At 39.7% G+C, this 22,391-nt stretch overlaps 1 protein-coding gene across 1 annotated transcript; it reads left to right on the top strand.

Moving 5' to 3' along the window:
* The first annotated feature begins 147 nt into the window (after nt 1-147).
* Nucleotides 148-20,930, top strand: ift81 (intraflagellar transport 81 homolog). The gene is made up of 18 exons (XM_049579451.1): nt 148-695; nt 848-951; nt 1,065-1,245; nt 1,345-1,434; nt 1,665-1,730; nt 2,049-2,159; nt 3,060-3,144; nt 3,669-3,832; nt 3,923-4,018; nt 6,039-6,185; nt 12,817-12,966; nt 14,365-14,493; nt 15,908-15,997; nt 17,485-17,571; nt 17,712-17,783; nt 18,742-18,827; nt 19,076-19,121; nt 19,316-20,930. Exons 1-18 carry the CDS (start codon nt 552-554, stop codon nt 19,496-19,498), a joined length of 2,031 nt encoding a protein of 676 aa, XP_049435408.1. The 5' UTR covers nt 148-551; the 3' UTR covers nt 19,499-20,930.
* Nucleotides 20,931-22,391: the final 1,461 nt, after the last annotated feature.

The raw sequence follows: 22,391 nt of genomic DNA, 5'->3' as shown, positions 1-22,391 counted from the left end.
CCCATCCCTCTGGCAAGTAAAGAACAATCCCTAAATGCAGCATTTCCAGATTTACGATCAAGACAGGGTTTTTTTTAATCGCATTACATTCAAATTCAAGAATACACAACTTGTCCACAAAGCACATAGGTCGGATATTTCATTGACATGTGTACTCTTTTAAATCGAAAAGCAACTTGCGATCACTTAGCGCAACAAAACTCTCTTAAATAACACTGTGAAAGCTACTTCCGGTTAGCAACCAATCCATGACACCTAAATGGTTTCTATGGGGCTGTTGACAACAACCGCTGCCTCTCTGCCCGATAACTAGCAAGTTGAAGATTTAACAAGGCGAGCAATTGACTGTTGCAAAGTTGTCTTTATTGTGTGTAAATGGTTGTTCGCCACCGTCAGCACAAAGTCGGTTGGACTGATTTTTAAAGGTTTCTTGCAGTTTCGGCTTGTTAGTCGACGTCAGACAGCTAACGTTCGTTAGCTAACCATTAGCCACCTGCTGATCCAGGGAAGAAGACGTTAATTTACTCCAAGCAAGTTTCGAATCGTTCAAGATGAGTGAACAGCTGAAATTCATCGTGGAACAGCTAAATAAGGACCCATTCAAGAAAAACTTTAACCTCATCACGTTTGACTCCCTCGAGCCGATGCAGCTGCTGCAGAATTTAAATGATGTCCTGGCTGAAATAGACCCAAAGGTGGGACACTAGTTTCAGCGACTGTCTACACGTTAGTTAGTGCAGTTTGTGTCAGTGCAAACGGTGCAAAATGTTTTGTAATATCAGCCTGTATGTGCCTGATTAAATCTGAACTACGTAAAACGCTTTCTTTCTGCTACTCTTGTCTTTAGCAAGCTATAGATATCCGTGAAGAAACGCCTGAACACACCATAAAGAGAATGTGTGCTCTGCTGGGGATGCTGAAATACAAACCTCCAGGCAACCTCTCTGATGTGTAAGTTATTACATTCAATGATAATTTTAATAACCACACCCCATGTAGTGAAGCAATTTTTAATGTTTACGTCTAGGCAGACTTTGAACATATCCACTCCTTCTCTCATACAGGAGCAGCTTTAGACAAGGTTTGGTGACTGCCAGCAAGCCTGTGGTCCACCCTATCCTCCACTGGCTGCTACAGAGGGTCCCTGAACTGAAGAAAAGGGCTTATCTGGCTCGATTTCTAGTCAAACTGGAGGTGCCTGCAGAGTTTCTGCAGGACGATCTTATCAATGAAACCTTTCAAAAGGTTGTCAATATATTACAGATTGACATTTTGTTTCCTAGTTTTTGAATTCGCCATTAACCTAAAAGGCAAAAGACAAATGTTAGTGTTGTGTGTTCACAGTATGAAGAACTGGTGGAAGATTTCAAGACAAATCACAAGGATTGTGAGCTGCTGAGGACTTCAGGCTTCTCCACAGCAGAAATCCGAAGGGTGAAAAACACTCAATAACTCCTCCCAATTACTGATTGTTCTAAGTTCTTGATGCTGAGCTTTGCTCAGTACAAAATAGGAATACTTCACCTCCCCAAATGATCATTTACATATCAGTTACTCACTCATTTTTTTTTTCAGTTTAATTGTGTGAATGATGTTACAATTCACTTTCTGAAGCTCAGTTGATATGATGCCCTAAAGCTATCCATCTTTTTTTCCAATAACAGGATATTAGTGCGATGGAGGAAGAGAAAGACCAATTAATCAAACGTGTGGAGAGGCTGAAGAGGAGGGTAAGGCAGACTGCTCCAAGAGGCCCCTTTGCTATTCTAATGCTTGACAGGCTTAAGGATTCACTGAGGAATGAAAGCATGACCTCAGACATATTATCAGCTTCTTTAATAGAGCTGATAGGAATCTGACGTGCATTGAGGCTGTCTTAACAAGGCTGTGAAGTAACAAGGTGGTGATTTAATGGGCCTTACTTGTAGGCCCTGCCACTGCCAAAAGGTGAAACCTGACTCTGTTAGAGGAGCTTGGTTATTTCTGCTAACCACGTGATACAATAGCCTGCAAGTGGAAATTGTCACATTAACTTGTTTATCCACTAGGTGGAGTCAGTGTCCAACCATCAACGGATGCTAGAACAGGCCAGACAGCTGCGAGTGGAGAAGGAGAGAGAGGAGTCACTCACTCATCAGAAGCAAGAACAGAAGAACCAAGTAAATGCTTGTGATTAATTGTGATTTTTTCAATTTTTTTTTTTTTTTTTTTTTACATTTGCTCACCTTAGTATAATTTACTAAGAAATCATAGATCAGTTCAACTATGTGCTGTCTGCTGTGCTTTGGAGGACTGAAGAGAGACGTTAACATGTAGTATACAAATTTGTGTGTCTCTTATGGTGTTCGGTGTGTCGCAGATGGGCCACCAGTGCAGCACCTGCTAATGGGTGCTCACCTGTTTTCTCTGAGAACTTAATTTGTGCTCACCATTTGTCTGATCCAAACGTTCAGGTCAAGTTATTTAAACCAGTAAAAACACTGAGTTATTATCTGTCAAAAAATCTTCCATTTGTCTTAAATGCGGTTAAAAATTATTTTGCAACCTGCTGCTTATTAATACGTAACTTTTGTTGTCTGAAAATTACAAAAAAAACAGCAGTCATCAATTTTCAAGAGATTATGAAGTTGCATGGGCAGAACCAGCTTGTATGAACAGACAGCTTACAAGTACTTTTATTGAGACACGTTAAATAGAGCTGAGACAGTCAGTTGATTACTCAGTTGGCAGAAGACTAATCAGCAACAAATTTGATAATCATTGAAGTAATTTCTTGAACCAAAATGCCAAAAAATGCATCTTCTCAAATTTGCTGGTTTACGTCGACTTCTGTGATTGTAAATTGAATATCTTAAGGACAAAACAGGCAATGCTTGCTATTTTCTGACATTTTATGAACCAAACAATGAAAAATATAAAATAGGAAAATAATCAGTAACCTCCTCACTAGCTGAAATAGTCATTAGTTGCAGCCCTAATGTTGAAGAAACTAATTATCAATGGGGCTGAATGTTATTGCTCCCAAATTACCTGTATCAGTAATGATTTTCTGTGTTCAGCTGTTCCAGGCAGAGCAGAGACTGCAGAGATCGCAGCAGCAGTTGAAGGATTTGCGACAGGCAGCAGCAGATGCCAATCCAGAGAGTGAGTACCCACGTCCTGCTGTTGCCTCTGCAGGACACAGCTGGATGGAAGGTTCAAGGACACAGCAGAGCGTTAGGAGGTCTCTCAGCTAATAGGCTTTCATTTGTAGAGACCCTCTAATTATACTGATCTTTGAAGTACTATAATAGAGCTTATCTAATGTCGAAATTGTCTCCTTTTGTTCTAATCTAGCATTGGGCTCTTCAGCCAGAGGAGAGATTTACACATTTACAGTTTCTAAAATGACCTAGGCAATGCAGACAAGGGTGGAGCTGCACAATTAAAGTTACTTATTACTATTACTGAACAGTATGTGCGTGCTCAGAGAGGTCCTGTGGGTGCTAATTGAGGTGCTGTTGTTCTGTATAATAAATTGCTAGTGGTGTGATTTATCATATGCTTGGTGGGTTTGCATGTATAAAAGATATTCTGCTTTTCTTAAGTAATCACAGCTGCGGAAAGCCTGATAGGGTTTCAAACACGTTGAGCTCAAAGTGCTTAATTAAAAGCTACGTCTCTTTCAGGCTTAATGAAGAGGCTTGAAGAGGAGATCAAGATCAACTCCTACATGGTCTCTGAGAAACTCCCTAAAGAGCTGGAGGGTATGAGGCGCACAGTGCAGTATCTGCAGAAAATAGCGGCAGAGCCTGCCATGGGCCAGGCTGATCTACAGGAGCTGGAGGACAAGGTCAGGACCAGAATGTGGTGTTGAGTTTGTATACTTCCAAACATCGCAAAATTATCATGTGTTAAGTGTTCTGTAATGTTACTTTCACAGATTAAAGAAGTTGATTCTCAGATAAATCATCTGATTGAGAAGAGGATGATGAGAAATGACCCCATGGATGATAAACTGACCCTATACAGACAACAGGTGATGTCTTTCATCTAATTGTCAATTTTATCCTGAGTGAATTGGGCCCCGTGAAAGCTGACCTTGTTTGTGCACAGTAGTTATCCTAAGTTTTGTTTTAAAATTTGTAGGCACTATTTATTAGTTTATTATCACCTGAAATTACAGTAGAATTGTTGCTGTCATTACCTTAGAATGACTTGTTTATATCTACGTATAGAGTCAGTTGTCATGTTCTACAGTAGCCAAGAACAGACAGCTCAAACACTAGCTCTGGATAGGGCCATTCCTGTTCCTGCATTTTTGTGTTGGCCGTCATAGTTCTCCTACACACTTGGCACATGGGAGAAGTTTCAGTTCTGCAATCTCACCGCTAGATGCCACTAGATCTTACACGCTTGACCTTTAATAGCTTTTTTATATAATGCATATCTATTCTTTTTTACAGTGAAAAAATGAAAAGTTAAATGGTGTTTAACCCCAATTTTATTCTCTGAATTACCACTATCATATCCACTGTTATTTCATCGCTTTACTGGAGTGTAGATTTAAATATTGCACCTAGACATGTTTTAACAAAAAGAAAAATACTCTAGTTAGAATAACAATTTGTGTATGATGTTTGTTTGTTTTTTTAACCAAGAAGTTCAATTATCTAAAAAAAAAAAAAAAAAAAAGTAAATAACCTCTTGTACTCTACTGTAGGAATATGCAAATATTTTAAATCGAAAGAGTTTAACTGCTGGACACAAGATTTCTCTGACTTTACTGTAAAGTCCAATCTCAGTGATTGTGCACTGATTGGCTTCCAAACTTGTTGTGATGTCACAACTCTTAGTCGTACATACACACATACACAGCTTTAGTTAGTTGTTACTTTTTAGAATAAAATTTACACATCGGCATCCAGTGAAAACCATGTATCTCCATATTTTGTGATTTAGAATATTTATTATTCTGTGTTCCTTTACAGGTTTACAGATCATCCTACTTGTTAAAATGACAGTTCACACCAAAATCAATAATACATATTTTTCCTCTTACCTGTAGTACTATTTATCAGTCTAGATTGTTTTGGTGTGAGTTGTCAAATGTCAGAGATATCAGCCATAGAGATGTCTGCCTTCTCTCCAGTATAATGGAACTAGATGGTACTCAGCTTGTGGAACTCAAAGGGCCAAAATTTTCAGAAATTATGACCCAGTTACTCAAGATAATCCTCAGACCTTGTTATAAGCAGCTTCATGTAGGAACTACTTTATTTCTACCAAACTACACTTGCTAACTGTATCATTCTGCAGAAGGAAGTGTGCGTCTGCTCATGGACGAGAGGCTTGTGCCCGTGACAGCGTGAGAGGCAAACATTAATGGTGTTAGTGGTGTGACATTAATGGAGCTTAGCTGAAATGTTAGCTCACTCAGTGATGCTAGGTGAGCTAGTAGCAGATGCATGCTTCCCTCTGCATGATGATACATTTGGTGGGTGTAGTTCAGTAGAAAGAAAATAGTTCCTACATGAAACTGCTCACATCAAGGTCTGCTGATTGTCTCAAGCAACTAGGTCATAATTTGAAAGAGACATTGCTGTTGAGTTTTTCAAAAAAGAAATGGCACTTGGAGCACCACAAGCTGAGTGCCATCTAGTTCCATTATATTGGGGAGAAGGCAGACATCCCTATAGTCGATATCTTCAATATTTGGCAACTCACATCAAAACATTCTAGACTGATAAATAGCACTATAGATAAGAGGAAAAGTGACTTTCCCTTTAAGGTGAACGCAGAGAAACTTTGCCACTTCAGCAGATGAATGTGAAAACAGCTTCTAGTGTCAAACTCTGAACATTGAATCGTACACATCAAAGTGAAGTAACAATTAGCAAAACACACTTTTGAGAGTAAAAGGCTTTTTAAGATCTTGTTCTTATGCAAAGCTTTCTCACGAGCTGATATTTATTGCCCATTTATGGGTTAACAGTCACTTAGCAGAGACTCTTGTGTATTATCATATTTGTATATCTAATATAGTGTGACTCTTGCAGGCCTCCATCATCTTTCGAAGGAAGGAGTCGAAGGCAGAGGAGCTCCAGGAAGCGAGGGAGGAGCTGGCCGCAGCAGAGAGGGAGCTGAGGCTGAGGTCCAGCCAGGCACAATCCTCAGATGGGGGAGAGGTCATCCGTGGTGATGAGGTACACTGTTGGAAGTGCTTCTTACTGTCACAAAGTAATGCAATCACTAAATAAAGGCCATCTCTGAATTCCTTTAAAGCTGTGTTAACTCTATTAGCTGGACAGACAGCAGCCAAGAAAAGAAACATTTTGTGCACAATTCTCTTCCTTGCTTTAAAGATAATTTCTGATAGCACATACAGAAACTCTAGCTTTATCTAAGTGAGTACTAGTGGATTTGCAAACCGCAGAAAATCAAGATTCTATTTCTGCTCTTCTCCAAACATAGACGGGCTCACTGTCTAATGTTACTTATCCCTTTTCCTTGCTCTCCCCCTCATTCCCATGCAGAGCCATAAATAGAACACAACAGAGAATATCCAGAACAAGGAACTGTACTGTACAAACTGCATGAAAGATGGCCTTTTCCCTAATCTTTAATGCCATCAATCTCCTAATTTAAGTAAGCTGGACACATTAAACAACCTTGGGGCATGAAACATTTGTCTTTATTTATATCCCATGACGAGGATGTACTCTCCCCCTTTCAGAGACATGGCATGTTCTCCTCTGAGCTGTCACTGTGATGAACAGAACTGAACTATTGACAGAGAGAAAAAAAAGTGTAATATTGTCACACTTTAGTGAGAGAGCCTTGAGCAATCACTTCTTCTGCCCATGCATACATTAAGCTTGCAGTTAAAGGGTCGACTAAAAACAGCTCTGTATTAGCAGAGGGCTGCTGATGGATGGGGGTTGTGCTGTGACCGTTTACACTGTGTGGATGAGAATTTTTATAGTCGGGTGTTTGACGCACATTGATATCCATGAGGTGAGAGCTGGCATCTCTGCTGAGGCAAAACAGTTACAGCATGTCTGAAATTGCACCAGCTTTCTCCCTGCGCGCGCATCCCCCCCCTCCCCCCCCACCCCCACCCACCCCCTGCTGTCAATCCCAAGGGATGGTGCATTTTGTTCCTGGAGTGTTGTTACAATGTTAACCCTGACATCTGACCTGCCTGTGTGGGGTAAAAAGAAAAAGGGAATTTCTCTCCAGGGAATCTCTATCGTAAACAATGTAGTATTTTAGCATAAATATATTACCGTCACAATACTTTGACACATCAGGATGATTACTTATAGGAGTATGTCACTGCTTAAAAGATGGTCTTTTTGTAAAACTGTGTTGTTTATGCAGTGGAAAGATGTATATATGCATGAGTTTGGGTGCGTTCATAATCACACACTTTTTCTTTTAACTTTGAGTAGGTACCGCAGCTGCCCATAAAAAGTGCATACTGTTGCATGCAGCATGCACACAATTGGGACTTTTGCACCTTGAACCTTGACTGTCTCTCTCATATATCCATTGGAGTTAAAAAAGAAAAAATGCCAGAGATGTAGATTGACCTCTGCTGTTGTTATTTTGCGATGTATGTAGGTTTGACTTTTAAGTTACAACGGGATACATTGTAGATTCTAATATAGTATATTACCACAGTGAAATTACACATGCATTTCTCTTTGTTATTCTCAAAGTAGTGCCCTGTGGTTGTCTTTATGATTATTTTGTTCATCAAAACAGCAAATATTCTTATTATTACTATTTAGCTGCGCATCAGTGGCCTGAATGCCCTGTCATCCATCTTTGCAACTTGTGACAGCTGTCAATCACCTGTCAATCACCTGTTAAGCCGGCATCTGTTTGTGGCTCAGTCGATGTGACGTATCTTCCGGCTTGCACACTGCAAAATACAACTGGGTGTAGTAGAATATTGTGGTATTTTTGGCATATTGTGTCTCGGGACACACTGGATCTTTTTCTGGCATACTAAATAGTATAGTAGTGTGGGCACTGGAGCACAAGCTTCTTCACTTTGACACAGGAAACAAGATGATGGTAAAAAACAATCTCAGTTACAGTGATACAGTAAGCCAGAATATGTTTCTGAAAACAACTGAGGTGAGAAATAGGCAATGCAGTGACAAAATCTTTCATATTTGATCAGATTTGATTTGCTCATATTTGATCAGCACTGCTAAGTTTTACCGTTTTATCTGATTTTTTTTTCCTGCCTCTGTTTACCAAATGTTGCCTACTTCCTGTTCACAAACTTGAATTACAGCCAAACAGTGCACTAAAACATGTTTCTGAAAAAATTTAAGATGAGAGATAGGTAGCACAGTAACAGACTGGTTTGTATTTCACCAGCACTGCTAACTTTTATCATTTGATCTCTGTTGTTTTTTTTTTTTCAGCCTCTGTATTTTCAATAAAAGAAAAAGTTTGTGCATTCAAGTAACCCTACTACCATACTATTTAGTATGCCAGAAAAAGATTTAGTACATCTTAATACATAGTGCGTCAAATGCAGTATACCAAAAATACCAGAATGTTCTACTACATCCGCTCGTATTTTGCAGTATGTAAAATGGCTATTGTGACCACAATCCTCTGCGCAGCGGCCGATACATCACATCGACTGAGCCACAAACAGAACTTGACAGCTCATTGTGATGGCTGTCAGAAGTTGTAATGATGGATGACAGTTTATCCAAGTAACTGATGAGCAGTCAAATCGTAACAATAGGAATATTAATTGCTTAAATGAACAAAATAATCGTAATATTACCACCAACAAAAGGACATAACTATGAAAATGACAGAGAAATGCATATATAATTTTGCTGTTGCGAATATAAGAATATTTTAGGTTATTATTTAGGTTAAACTACATACATCACAAAGTAAGAATCTGTGTGCATACTGCATGCAACAGTACATAGTTTTTAAGGGCAGCTGCAGTACCTGCTAAAAGTAAAAAGAAAAAGTATGCGATTAAGAAGGCACCCAGTATGGTGCCCACTGAGTGTTCACAAACTCTCATATTACACTGCACTAAAATATGTTTCTGGAAACATCTGTAGTGAGAGTTAGTCAAAGATTCAGTAAAAGGGGGCATCGGTGGCTTAGTGGTAGAGCAGGCGCCCCATGTACAACGGCTGTTGCCGCAGTGGCCCGGGTTCGAATCCAGCCTGTGGCCCTTTGCTGCATGTCATCCCCCCTCTCTCTCCCCCCTTCATGCTTACCTGTTAAAGGCAAAATGGCCCAAAACATATCTTTAAAAAGAAAAAAGATTCAGTTAAAGAATCTTGGTTTATATTTGATCAGCACTGCCTAGTTTTACGGTTTGATCTGAGTTTGGAGAGAAATGGGGGCAGGTCTTTCTCTTAATCTGTTTCTATACTCTTTGTATCCATGGTGGTGGGTGTAGGAAAATGTGGAAGTACAATCTGTAGATCGAGCAACAGCCCTAGAGCCAGAGATGAGCAGGCCACTAGGCACTGGGAAGAAGGAGGGAAGTTTACCACAGTTCATTTACACATACTACCCACATTGTTAGAAAGTTGGTTGAAAATCTGCAAAGACTCGCTTTAAAACTAACAAGCCAGCAGAAAACGACAACCTTTTCTGGCCTCTACAATGCATTTTATGCTTTCTACAAATTGATCAGATTTTGTAAGAAATGTTTTCGGATATTACACAGCACAAAACTGAAAGAGGGTGATGATTTTTGCAGCAGAAACAACACTAATATTTTCACTTATTCTGGCAAGTGATAGAGGGAGTGAAATATCAGTGGGAAAATTACTTGTAGCATGTTTATTCTTTTTAGGAAGAGAAGAGAAAGCAGTCCTCTGAGCAATGAAGTGGAGAAGCAAAACCTTGTTTGTGACAGAAAAAAATGTTAAAATGTACCAGTTTTCTTTAAAGTAATAACATTTAGAGCTGCAGTGATCAGTCAAATAGTTGTCAACAATTAAATTTATATCCATCTAATCCCATAATCAATTAATGGAGTAAGAAAAAAACTCTGTAATTCCAGCTTCTTGAATGGAAATAATTTCTGTTTTTTTTTTTTGTTTTTTTTTTTGCTCCTCTATGACAGTAAGCTAAATATCTGTGGGTTGTGGACTAAATGTGACATTTGAGGACATCATCTTGGGCTTTGGGAAACACAGATTGACATTTTTTTTTTTTTTTTTTTTACCATTTTCTGACATTTCATAGGCCAAACAATTGTTCAGTTAATCCAGAAAATTGACTGAATTCTGTCAGAAACTGACAGATTAACCATCAATGAGAATAACCATTAGTTCCAGTCCCACTGGCAATACCACTGGTCTGAGACAGAAGCTCACATGTATTTCATCTACTGTCAAATTCTAAATCAATTATAATAATATATTACAATTAATTTGAGACAGACTGAAATTTAGTCTGACTGAAATGATGAGAGAGAGCTGTTTGTCGAGACAAAGAGGGCCCTTGAGACTATACATAAATGAAGTTAATGGAAAATGTTTTGTCAAACACAGCTTATCAGACTCCTTCGTAGTTTCGGGCCATTGGCCACGGTGGAGATGATCACTTTATCAGAGGTATTTTCCATTCTGCTGGTTATGTGTCATCACATACCACCCACCAACTGCAGGGTCTCTCTGAGAGGGATGACTGCATCTGCTCGTCATTGGTTGGCCAGTAACATGAAACCACTTCGTCAACCAGCCTCAATGCACTGGTTAAATTTAGTCTCCCTGTCAAGACACCATCACCGATCTGAGTAACATGCTTGCTTTTTCTTGAAATAATGCCGTGGTGTGGCTGCGGTTAATTTTTTGAGGGGATACTCTGCTGCTATACAGTATGTTCTACACATAGTTATTTGGAGTATCTGCATGCACCATTCATGTTTTTGTTGACTTGTATGTGTAAAAGTGTGTCATGGTGTGAATGCACTGTATGTCTGAAAGTGGTGGTGTTGTGACGGCACTGTTGGGCAGTTTAACAGCACTTGTTTTGGGGCTGCACTGTTGGGAACACTATGCAGTATTATTCTGCTGTGCTAATTCCTCTCTCAGCCATGTCTGCCCTTGATGTCCCAAAATACACAAAGAATAAATGTACACACACGCATAACCCCCCACACTCACGCACACACCAAGCTTCTCAGGATCCCCAAAGGACATGAAGCACATTCTGTGATTTCTGGGGCTGTTCTCCCGTGTCCGTGTTCATTTATAGCTGCTCTTCATTGTGGCAGAGTTTCATTGTGTCCCGACAGACAGTCAGGCTGGGGAGTGACTGAACATCCACTTAAAGCAGTTATTCTGCCAGATGAAGCTGTTTGCTGTACATAGCTGGCTGTGAATCTGAAAGGATCGAGTGACCGTTTCAGGTCATGGCATGGCCCCCAGTCACTGCCGTTCTCTAATCCCTTCCCTCCCCTGGCTCAACCCATTGTCTTCTCCTATGGCCATTCATAGTATCTCAGCTGTACTGGACATGGACATGTCATCAAATAGAAGCTGTATTTATGCCTCTTTCATTTACATTTTCTTGCTTGTATCACGCGCATGAACATTGTTTTATGACTAATCCAACGTTCACTGAACAAAACATGTATAATATATGGCCATTTTAAAGCTGCTGTATTCAGTATTTCTAGATTAATAATGGATCAAATGACGACATGTATGTAAAAGGGGTCACTTTCACCACTGAACCAATAGATAATTATCAACCGACTTTAGTTTCCCTCAACTCTACAGAGCTTGTTTTGGATTTATATATTTCAACTTTACTGATCTGTTTCAGTGTCACCACTCTCTTTATCATTATTTCCAGATGCAGCATGCAGGTGTTTTTTGTTTTTGTTTTTTTTTAAAAACTCTAGCAGCTAGCTGGTGAACATAGCAAAACATTTAGCAGCTTAAGAGCCAGGTGTTTCCTCAGGAGTCGGTGGAGACCAAACCAGAGCCAATAGGAGAGGGAAAATAGAACATACCTATGTCAGGTGGCCAGACACATGACTCCAATTGAATGCTAATGTTGCTTCGTAACTGCTGAATGTTTGAATAATTAATAACAGTTTGCTAACCAGTTTGCCATACATACTCAGAAGATGATGATATGTCAACGTTGTGTTTACAGCTTGTTCCTGCTTAAAGTCTTAAAGTCCCTTAAAGTCAGTTAATGCAGGTTTAAAGCTGCAGTTAGTAACACTATCAAACACTATCATATCTTGTGGGTGGTGTTTTGTTTCTGTCCAACTGTTTATAACATGGTGGCCGTGGCCATGTTCTTATTTTACAGCTAAACAGTACACTAAAATATGTTTCTGAAAAGATTTGAGGTGACAAATAGGCAATGCAGTAATAGAATCTTGATTGATATTAGATCAGTGCTGCCTAGTCTGACAGATTGACAGCAGTTCACAAGCAGTGATTCACATGACTGACAGCTGCGTTAGAGACTCTGATTGGTTGTTTTCATTCACATGTGTTAAGGCCAGTATTAGCACTAGCAGGCAATAGAGTAGGTGAGGATTTTTTTTATTTTTATTTTTATTTTTTTTACCTATTATGTTTTATTTAGTGCCATGTGAATATGTTGTTAGTTTCAGCAAGAATGTCAAAAAGTTGTTTTTTATTGAAGTTACCAAGTGTAGCTTTAAAGACCTTTAAAGTCAGTATAGAAAAGAGCCATACAATTCAATTTGAAAGCATTGTTTAGTATTTATTCCCTTAAAACTAATACTAAGTGTTCTTTTAATTTGAATGTTGAATTCTGTCTTTTTGTTCTTCAAAGCTGAAGCGTTTGGTGGTGAAACTGCGCAGCAAGGGAACCGTATACAAGAAGAAACGCCAGGAAATCGCTGAGCTGAAAGCAGAATATGGAGTCCTGCAACGAACCGAGGAGATTCTCAAGCAGAGACATGAGACCGTCCAACAGAAACTGGTAACTCGTACTCTATGTTTACATTTAATGTAGAACAAGTTGACTTAGCAAACATTTACACTAAAACAAAGGAAAGGGGGGGGGGGGTCTGGTTTTTTTTGCCTTTTTATTGAGGCTTTTAAAATCCTTCAGGGTGCTACAGTACAACCCATGACCAAAAGTCTAGTCTAAGATACAATATCTTTAATTGTATTGCATCGTATAATGGAGTTTTATTTGCGGACTATGCTGTTAAACTTACATATAACTATAGGATGAGTACTCACTAATTTCCCTCTTGGATTTTTCTTTTAATTAAGGGGATAATTTGTATCTTAAGAAATGGGATATATGGGGTACTTATCCATGGTCAGTGTATTACACACAGTAGATGTCTGTTGGCACACCTCCAGTTTGGAGAAACGGGCTGAAATCTGACAGGGAAGCTAAGCAATGTACTGTTGTGGAGAGGGTGTATGTACGTATGGTGTATGAATGTATTTTAGCCACTTAAAAAAGTCCCACCTAAAAATATCAACATAGTTTAAGTGAACACTATATTTACTTTAATGTTACATATTCTAACTGGAACATTGAAATCCTCCTGACTGCCCTCCCCGTCCACTGTGCCCTTTAGCATTCACACTGTATTCCATCCACCTCTCACCCTGTACTCATGCTGCCATTCCAAATGTGCTGTTTTCACCTGATCTCCTCATTCACACAGTTTGTGTTAACAGCGAAGTGGTAGAAGCTTCCTGGAAATGGCTTCACGCCTCTGTGCGGTCCCAGCACCTGACTTGTTGATTGGCTGTCTGACGCAGGCTGAGCTGCTATTTCTGATGGCTGCATCTGCTGCTCCTCCTCTGTCTGCAGCCCACACAGGATTTGTTAAAGCAATGAAAGTTTTCCTTCCGATCACATGTCTAGTTGGCGATGGGTCTGCTCCTCTCTGTATGTGTGAGCCTGATTTTTCAGTCGGATAGTTCTTCATGCATTCTGGTGTTTTTGTAATAGACAGGGGGTCAAATGACTGATGTGATGAGTGGGTAGCTCTGTTACTGCAACTGAAATGTGCTGTCACAGTGTCACCTGTTATGTAAGACATTAAAACATTTTTGTTTTGAACCAGTTTCCAAAGAGTTTTCTTGTCACAGCTTCAGCAGCTAACCATAGCTTCACATGGAGTAAAGCTGTATCTTGGGGTACATTTAAAATAATTCTTTAAAAAGGACGCACTAAGATTGTGAGGTTGTTGCTAGCACACTGACAGTTCAAATTGATATAGACAGTTGGTTGACTCTGTTAGACCTCTGTTAGAAGTGTCTGTGATCATTTGATTTCACTGCTGAATTTGTCCATACACTTTTGAGTTACCTACTACATGTGTCTCTATCGTGTGTTGTTGTTTTTTTTAAGCAAACTGTGGAAGCAGAGAAGGGCATCTCTGGCTACAGTGACACTCAAGAGGAACTGGAGAGGGTGTCAGCCATCAAGAGCGAGCTGGATGAGAAGAAGGGCCGCACACTGGACGGCATGTCTGAAATGGTAACTACTCAAACTAATCCATCCTCAACTTTTTTTGTTATCGCTGTAGGTTATGAAATATGTATGTTGTAATTTTTTTTTTTTTTTATTAAACCTAAAGAGCCAAGTCTGAAATATCTTGTGACTACATTTTAATGGTGCTGCCCTACAGACAAAATAAAGAGACTTGGTGAGCTGTGTTCTAAAATTTGGTACAAACCAAGCGTCAACCTCTGGGGGTGAAAATAAAGCTAACATAGAGGTGCCAAAAACTGCAGTTCCTCTAATGGCCACTTGAAGCTGACTTCAAAAGCAAAGTCAATCACCATAGACCCCCATGTTAAAATGCCCAACTTCACAACAGAAATAAACCTGTTTACGGCCCGGTACAAAAAACAGTTTGGGTCTCTATAGCTAATTTCCTGCTCCATGACAACTGTTCAGGGGTGAATTTTTATGTAACTCCCCTGTTTGCATTTTATTAAGGCTTGAAGTTATTTACAATTAAGGGCATGACTGCTTTGAGTGACAGGCTGTCTGCGAGGTGTTGCCACAGCCTATGAGTCAGACAGACCCCTCGCTCCTCCGCAGCTCCACCCTCTTGTTCAAATATGGTCACTTCTGGCTCCCAAAAATAAGACTGCAGCAGGTAACATGCCGAACTTGAGGCTTCAGAACTGGAGTCCAGAAACCAATGGAAGTCTTCATGGTAGCTACATCCATTATATTTACAGTCTGTGGTACAAACTGATAGAGAGGAGATTTCTGCACACTGCACAGATTTAAGTGTGTAGACATTTCTTCAACCAGTTTGTAAATTAGGTGTAAAAGCACAAATATTGTGCCATTCCATACAATACAGTACAATACAAGGTAAATGCTTAACATTATCCCCGCATAGTTCAAAGCTTCTACTTTATGTATCACCCTGTCATCCTTTTGTAGGCCCAGAGGGAAGCAGTTGCAACTGATTAGGCCATGCTCCAAGCTGCAGTTAGTTTGTTGATCAGTTTGGCAGATTGTACATTTGGCAAACTGCAGACCACTCCTAATGATGGAGTCAAACATCCCTGGCTCCAACATTTACTCTGGCGCTGCCATAAAGCTGAAATCTATGATGTTTTAATGAATACTTGCCAAACTGTTAGTGAATATTGTCCTATAATCATTTCCATACTCTTATACTGAGAAGTGCTGATCAGGTTTGTCAGGTCTCAACTGCTTGGTTGATGAATCTGCCTAACTGTATGATCTCAGTAAATCATTAGTCACAGTCGCATTACCTGCTGTTTTCTTTATAGACTTTAAATTTATACAAACAAAGTTACAAATTTCAACATAAGATACTTTTTCTTTCAATTTACTTTGTGATTATTGTAATATGTTGTTGTTTTTGCTCTATTTAATGCAGTGTGTTATTGGCTTGCTTTTACAGGTGAAGAAATTAAACTCTATGATAGGGGAGAAGAGGTCAGCTCTTGCACCCATTATAAAAGAACTGAGGTCACTGAGACAGCGGTGTCAGGTGAGCATCGCCCACATTTTAACAGGTTTACTTCGAAGGATCCACACAGTATATGGATTAGAGTTTGTAAAAAACATTTTCCACCTGACCACATTTAAATTAGGACCTTGAACAGCCATGACAAAACATTATGGTCCTCTTTCACACATAAATCACATTTGCGCATTTGCTCAGTCCCTCCTCATCCTTCTCGTTCTCTATGTCTATTAGACCAAAATTGAGACAAGAATTCCTTAGCTAGCCACCCTCTTGTCCCTTGGCCTCGCTCCCCGCCACTGTGGGTTGCTTGACTGGGACGAGAACAGGCAGCAGCACCAGAGATGGAATTTCAATCTGCAGCTGTAGCTGCTCAAATATGTCTAGCACCAACCGAAGTGCATGGTGTCACAGCAGGTTAGTGGCCAATGGCAACGTGTAACAGCAGCAACAGAAAGTATGCTGATCCGTTATAGAGTCACAGTGGTCTGGTCCCCCTGCACCGGCTGGATTTGGGTTGCTGCTGCTGCTGCTGTTTGAGGTTCTGTCTTCGGAGCTGCTGTCCTCTCTCCTCCCAGCAAGGTTGTCTGTTGAGGCGAAGAGTGTGGCTTGGGACACACTGTGATTTGAGGCTCTAGCTAACATTAGATACATGAGGCCACAGCTATGATCCATGAGCTCCAGTGTGCAAAAGGCTAAACTTTAAGGAACATTTTCTGTCCATCTCTGAAACATTTCACTGATATTGACACATGTTTTATTGTGTTTATTGTCAGACTCTCTTTAGACCCTCTTTTTGATAAGTCCATCTTTCTTTTTGGGTTGCTTTGCAGTGTACGTAACTACACTTTCACTGAATGGATGTGCATGTGCATCTGCATTTTTTAAGAACAGCCAATAGAAACACACTCTAAAATGACCTCCAGTCATGGGCAAGAGGAGATGCAGCAGTCCAGCCTTCTCTCCGTCCACCTGAATTACAATTATATCAAAGGTTATTATGGGATGCCCAGTGATACAAGAATAAACTACCTACCCAAGCTTTAATCTGTCCTAAATTTTAAAACTTTACTGTGTGGCTGCAGGCCTGTAAGAGTTAACTTATATGAGGGTTGTGTGTTATCATGGACAGGGTCCATTAAGAATAATTTACATAGTCCATAAATAAAATGCACAATGGGAAAGCCCCCCCACATCGCTGAGCTAAAGCAGAGGATTACATTTTCCTACACGTGTTCCCAGAATCGCTCTTCCGTCTTACTGGGTAATGTCTGCTAATGAAGAGCTGCAACAGGAAGACATAAATAGACTTTGTAAGGGCCTGCTGTAAAGTTAAACTGCTCAAACGCCAGCTGTGATGCTTTGTTGATGTGAAACAGTGCTGAGAGTATGACGAGGGTTTAACTTTGTGCATTCTATGTATTTGTGTTAGTTCTTACAGAGCATGCAGTATGTGAAATCATTTGTCTCTTCGCTCCTGTGTGTGACTGTTTGGATTCCTGTCTTAACAGGAACTAAGCCAGGAATATGAGGAAAAGAAGGCACAATATGAAAGTTGCACTGCTGGTTTGGAGAGCAACAGATCTAAATTGGAGCAGGTAGAGTCCTACACTTGATAAAATATAGCCAACAATTTAAATATATTGATATTTGTTTATCCTGTGTATTCTTTCGTAATATCTTGTGACTTTGACATAGCAATATAGAGTATTTTTCTGTACTTGTTTTTCATTTACAGGAGGTAAAAACATTGAGAGAGGAGACAGCACAGGATGAAAACCGATATCATTACATCAACTCCATGTCAGAGGCAAGTATTTTTAAAGGTATTTGCTTAAAGGTCCAGGGTATAGGATTTAGTGTGTAGGATTTAGTGGCATCTAGTGGTGAGGTTACAGAACTGAAACTTGAAGCGTGTAGGAGAACCACAGCGGCTGACGCGAAAAATGCAAATGGCCCTATCTAGAGTCAGTGTATGATTTATGTGTTCATGGCTACTGTGGAAACATGGCAGACTCAGTGGAAGAGGAACGAGCCGTATGTTGATATAAATGGCTCAATCTAAGGTAACGAAAACACAACAGTTCTTATTTTCAGGTGATTATAAACTAATGAAAACATAGTTATGAATATTAGTAAACATTTCTGCCAATAGACGCCCCTAAATCCTACACATTGGGCCTTTAAAGCAGAAAAAAAACACATTTTAGACAGTAGATACAGGGCATGTATCCCTCATCATTATCACTGTTGTACAAGCCAGACATCATAATAATATTATGAATAAACTTTATTTATAAAGCGCCTTTCAAAACACAGTTACAGAGTGCTTTACGGTGACATCGAGCACATTTAAAACACAAGTAAGAGTAAATTGAACCAATTGTCACCAAGAGAAAATTAGATAAAATATATAAGTGAATGCTAAAAACAAGAAGGGCAACATTTTAACAATAAACAAAAAATTACAAATCAAAAGCATGTCATTAAAATAATCGGGCAGCTCAGATAAAATCATGATATGCCTCTGATAAAAGTCTGTTTTTAGCAGAGCCTTAAAAGAAGACACTGACTCAGACAGCCTTATTGCCTCGGGTAGGTTGTCGACAAAGTGAAATTACAATTGATTCTCCTAACTATAAACAGTGACTTGCTACTCCTAGGAGTGCTGCCGGAGTGGATGAAATGTCTCAGCATTTTGCAAGTGACCTGACTCCAAACACCCACTGTGGGAATAAACTCCACCTCTCCATCCCTGTCCTCCACAGATTATTGAGATGCAAATACAGCGGGCGACTGAAGAGATGAAGGCCTACGTGTCCTCTGATCCACAAGAGAGAAAGAAGGCCATCAGGTGAGCATGCCAAGCCAGGCCAGCCAGCTGCTCGCAAGATGAATGCTCTCTTTACCTCAGGAAGCTCTTATTACAACACAGTCAGTTTAGCTGCTGTCTTGTTATTGTCTCATACAACACAGATAGACTTAATTACCACACCTCGTGACGTGCTGATACGCAACACCTTTATTTAAAAACAGTGGGTGAGATCAACATGAAATTGCAATGGCTTGTTTTTGAATGATATTCTTCTGCTTCTTTTGTAGGGAAGTTTATATGAAGAACATTTCAGAACAGGAGTTACTTGGCAAGGTGAGAAAAGTGTGTCCAACAGCTGACCGAGCAGATGCTATTATTCTGTCAAGAACATGATCTAAGGACAGACAAGTAAACACACTTGTAATGTAGATGGAGTTATAAAACACTGACCAGGCTCATATTGCACAGAAAAGTGCCACTGAAGTGTTTTTTTTTATCTAATAATTCTTTTCCTTTGTGGATTCCAGAAGTTACGTGAGAAGCAGAAGATGGTGAGGGAGAGCCACAGTGCCAACATGGAGCAGATGAAGATGTGGCGTGACCTGGAGCAGCTGATGGAGTGCAAGAGGCAGTGTTTCATAAGAGCTCAGAGCCAGGCATCTATCGGTCAGGTCATCCAGGAGGGAGGAGAGGATAGGCTGGTTCTGTGAGGTCACGTTTAGGCAGAGTCAACTGCAGGTCACCTACAGTATATTCACTACAGAGTTCAACTTCAAAGAATACTTCACCTGCAAAACGACCATTTGTACATCAATTACTCACTGCGTGGTAAATTGAATTTGTGAAGAAAACGTTGTCTCACATGCCTCCACACAAGTCATGCTGTATAATCAAAGTCTAACTTATCCAGTTGTATGCTCAATACTTCTCAAACACATGCATTTTCACTAAAACATAATGATTTAAAGCAGGTTAGTACAAACAATCTAATGTACGGCCCAGTAGCATGCCTGGACATGTGCGCATTTGAACTCAGCTCAAGCAGAGCTCATACGTACACGTGTTCATGATCCCTGTTTTATATTGTAACGTTTTAGCGAAAATGCATGTGTTTGAGAAGTACCGAGGATGCAATTGGATAAATAGACTTGGATTATACTGCACAAGTTGCATGAGAGTTTGTAAACAGATGTTTTAATATAGTTTTGCTGTTGTTAAACATGGTCCCCTGTGACTTTAATATATGAAGAATGTTTACTGTTTTGGATTCTCTGTTCATCATGGAGACATGCAAGTAAGACAGTGTTTCTTTCATTGGACATAAAAAGCGTTGAGTAACTGATAAACAAATGGTCATTTTGTCAGTGAGGCATTCTTTATATTTTGTATCTTTCTATCTCTAACATGTCTACATCTTTTTACAATATAGTTGTTATATATTACTAGACACTACCGAACAAGGTTTGTATCATTGTTTGGGGGGTTCATCTTTCCCAACACCTTGTCTGTTACACACTGCCAGTTGAGTTCCACTTGATAGTTTATCTTGTGTAAGAACCACACCACTCACAACTTTCTGATGACACGGTTTAAGATCCTTTGAGAATCCACAACCTAAAGAGCACATGTGTCTGGGGGTGTTGTGGGACTCAGATATTTCCTTTCTCTGGCCCCTGGAGACTCCCATTTTGCCATATCTTTAAGAATACGCTTTCAATCAAGGTGTCCAAAGATAACAGCATACAAAGTGGTGCACTCGGGATGTGGCCGCGGTCAACTATTTTTGGCATCGACTACCATGACCTTGGACAGGGTATCTTGCCAATTTTGGAATTCACAGGGACCTCCATGGCTTTGGACAGTGTGGATTAAATAGTCATATCACTCTCCTTGTTTTTATTTTATACTATTACATACACTATTTTTCTATAATAGATCCTTATTTCAAGATAACCTTTGTTATTTAAGACATACACAGTTACGTATTTTGGTTGTCTGTATTTCTATTAAATGTATTTTATATATTTATTTTGACTCATGTTTCATATAATAGTAATCTAATATGCAACTGTCTGTGAAATAATAACAGTTGCATATTAATAAATTCCCATTCATGATAGATTTATTCACGTTTAAGTTTAATCAGGAGACAGACATGAGATATACAATGAATACCTATCTATAGAAATCAAGTGAAAGATTTGATGATAATGATGATTACGAACATTATGGTTGCATATTTAAATTGATGTAGTATGAAATATTATGTTGTCTTTATATCATGTCATATATAAAAAAAAAACAGATGGAGTTTACAAACAGGAAGCCGTTTACTCATGCCTTTAATAACTATTTACTCGTAAATGTAAACTACATGATAGAACAAATTTTAGTTCATGTTCTGAAGTTCATTTACTTTTTTAGCAAGTAACTTGGTACACATGTGGCACTCTGTGCGCATAGACTGTGGTTTGAGTGCCTCGTGTTGTTCCCAACAAATATCTTCATGGATGTTTCAGGATCCCACCCTCCCTCTCACAGAAACTTAATCTGCTTGTCGACAGCCTGTGTTAGAGGCTCTTGTGCCAAGCGGATCAAGTGTGCATTGTCAAAGGCAGCTAGATGTCCAACGGGGTTGTGCCATGTTATTATTGTTACAGCACCTTGTGCTTCTTGGTGCCCTATTAAGATGTGTTAACAGATGATGCACTGCAGTCCTGCAAAACATCTGACAATGATACCCCCAAAAGAACACAGCGGGGGACCGAGGCTGACCTAGTGCCCTGACACCTATGTAGCAAATTGGCTGACTTTACAGTTGTTACGCAGATGTAGTAAATTAGGTAAAGTCTGGTTTTATTGATTGTGCCTGGCAAAGAAGAATTTGAGGTTTGTTTCAAAAAGTTCCTCCGTTTTTTTGTCCTTAGCCACTGAAAATCCTTTGTCAAACAGTCTATGACATGTCTGAGACATGGATCTGAGGCCAGTCTTTTTGTTCTCTATTCTGAACATGAACTCATTCCTGCTAAAGGCAAACACGGGCCCCTAGGCAAGTGTAAATTAGGTAGTAATACAATAAGACATAGAGAATCTGTAGTAGGATGCCTGTAGTCTGAAGGAATTAGTAAAATAGTGTGTGAACGATGGCGCCCCCCCAAACCAAACAGCTCCTTACATTGTTACTTTTGTTGTCACGTCACTACTGACTTGAAATACAACATCACATTTATTTTCGCAATCAACGCACTGTGCACACGTTACAAAGCAGCAAGCTAGTTTGGAAGATGGTAATGCTGAAAATATTCCCATTACTTTGATTTTGTCGAGAGGAAAGATGACAAGAACACTGTTGCTGCAGGTGGTAGAACTAAAACTCTTTCCACTGCAAAAAACATGCCCTTAAACCTCCCATCTAAAACACTTACTACGACTGACAGCACATCAGCTTGAAGCTCCAGAACATACACCCCACCAAAGTAGAGCCCTTCTTGGTGGTGGACCTCGGCTGTGGCCCCACAGTGGCTAAACAACCAAAACTGGATTTTACTAGTTGACAGCTACAGGCTACAAAGAACTAATGAAGCTTGTGGCTGGATGTGTTGT

The sequence above is a fragment of the Epinephelus fuscoguttatus genome, linkage group LG6 (assembly GCF_011397635.1).
Source record: "Epinephelus fuscoguttatus linkage group LG6, E.fuscoguttatus.final_Chr_v1".
Taxonomy (NCBI): domain Eukaryota; kingdom Metazoa; phylum Chordata; class Actinopteri; order Perciformes; family Serranidae; genus Epinephelus; species Epinephelus fuscoguttatus.
The sequence above is the reverse complement of the archived record's forward strand: the minus strand, read 5'-3'. Positions and strand labels throughout refer to the sequence as shown.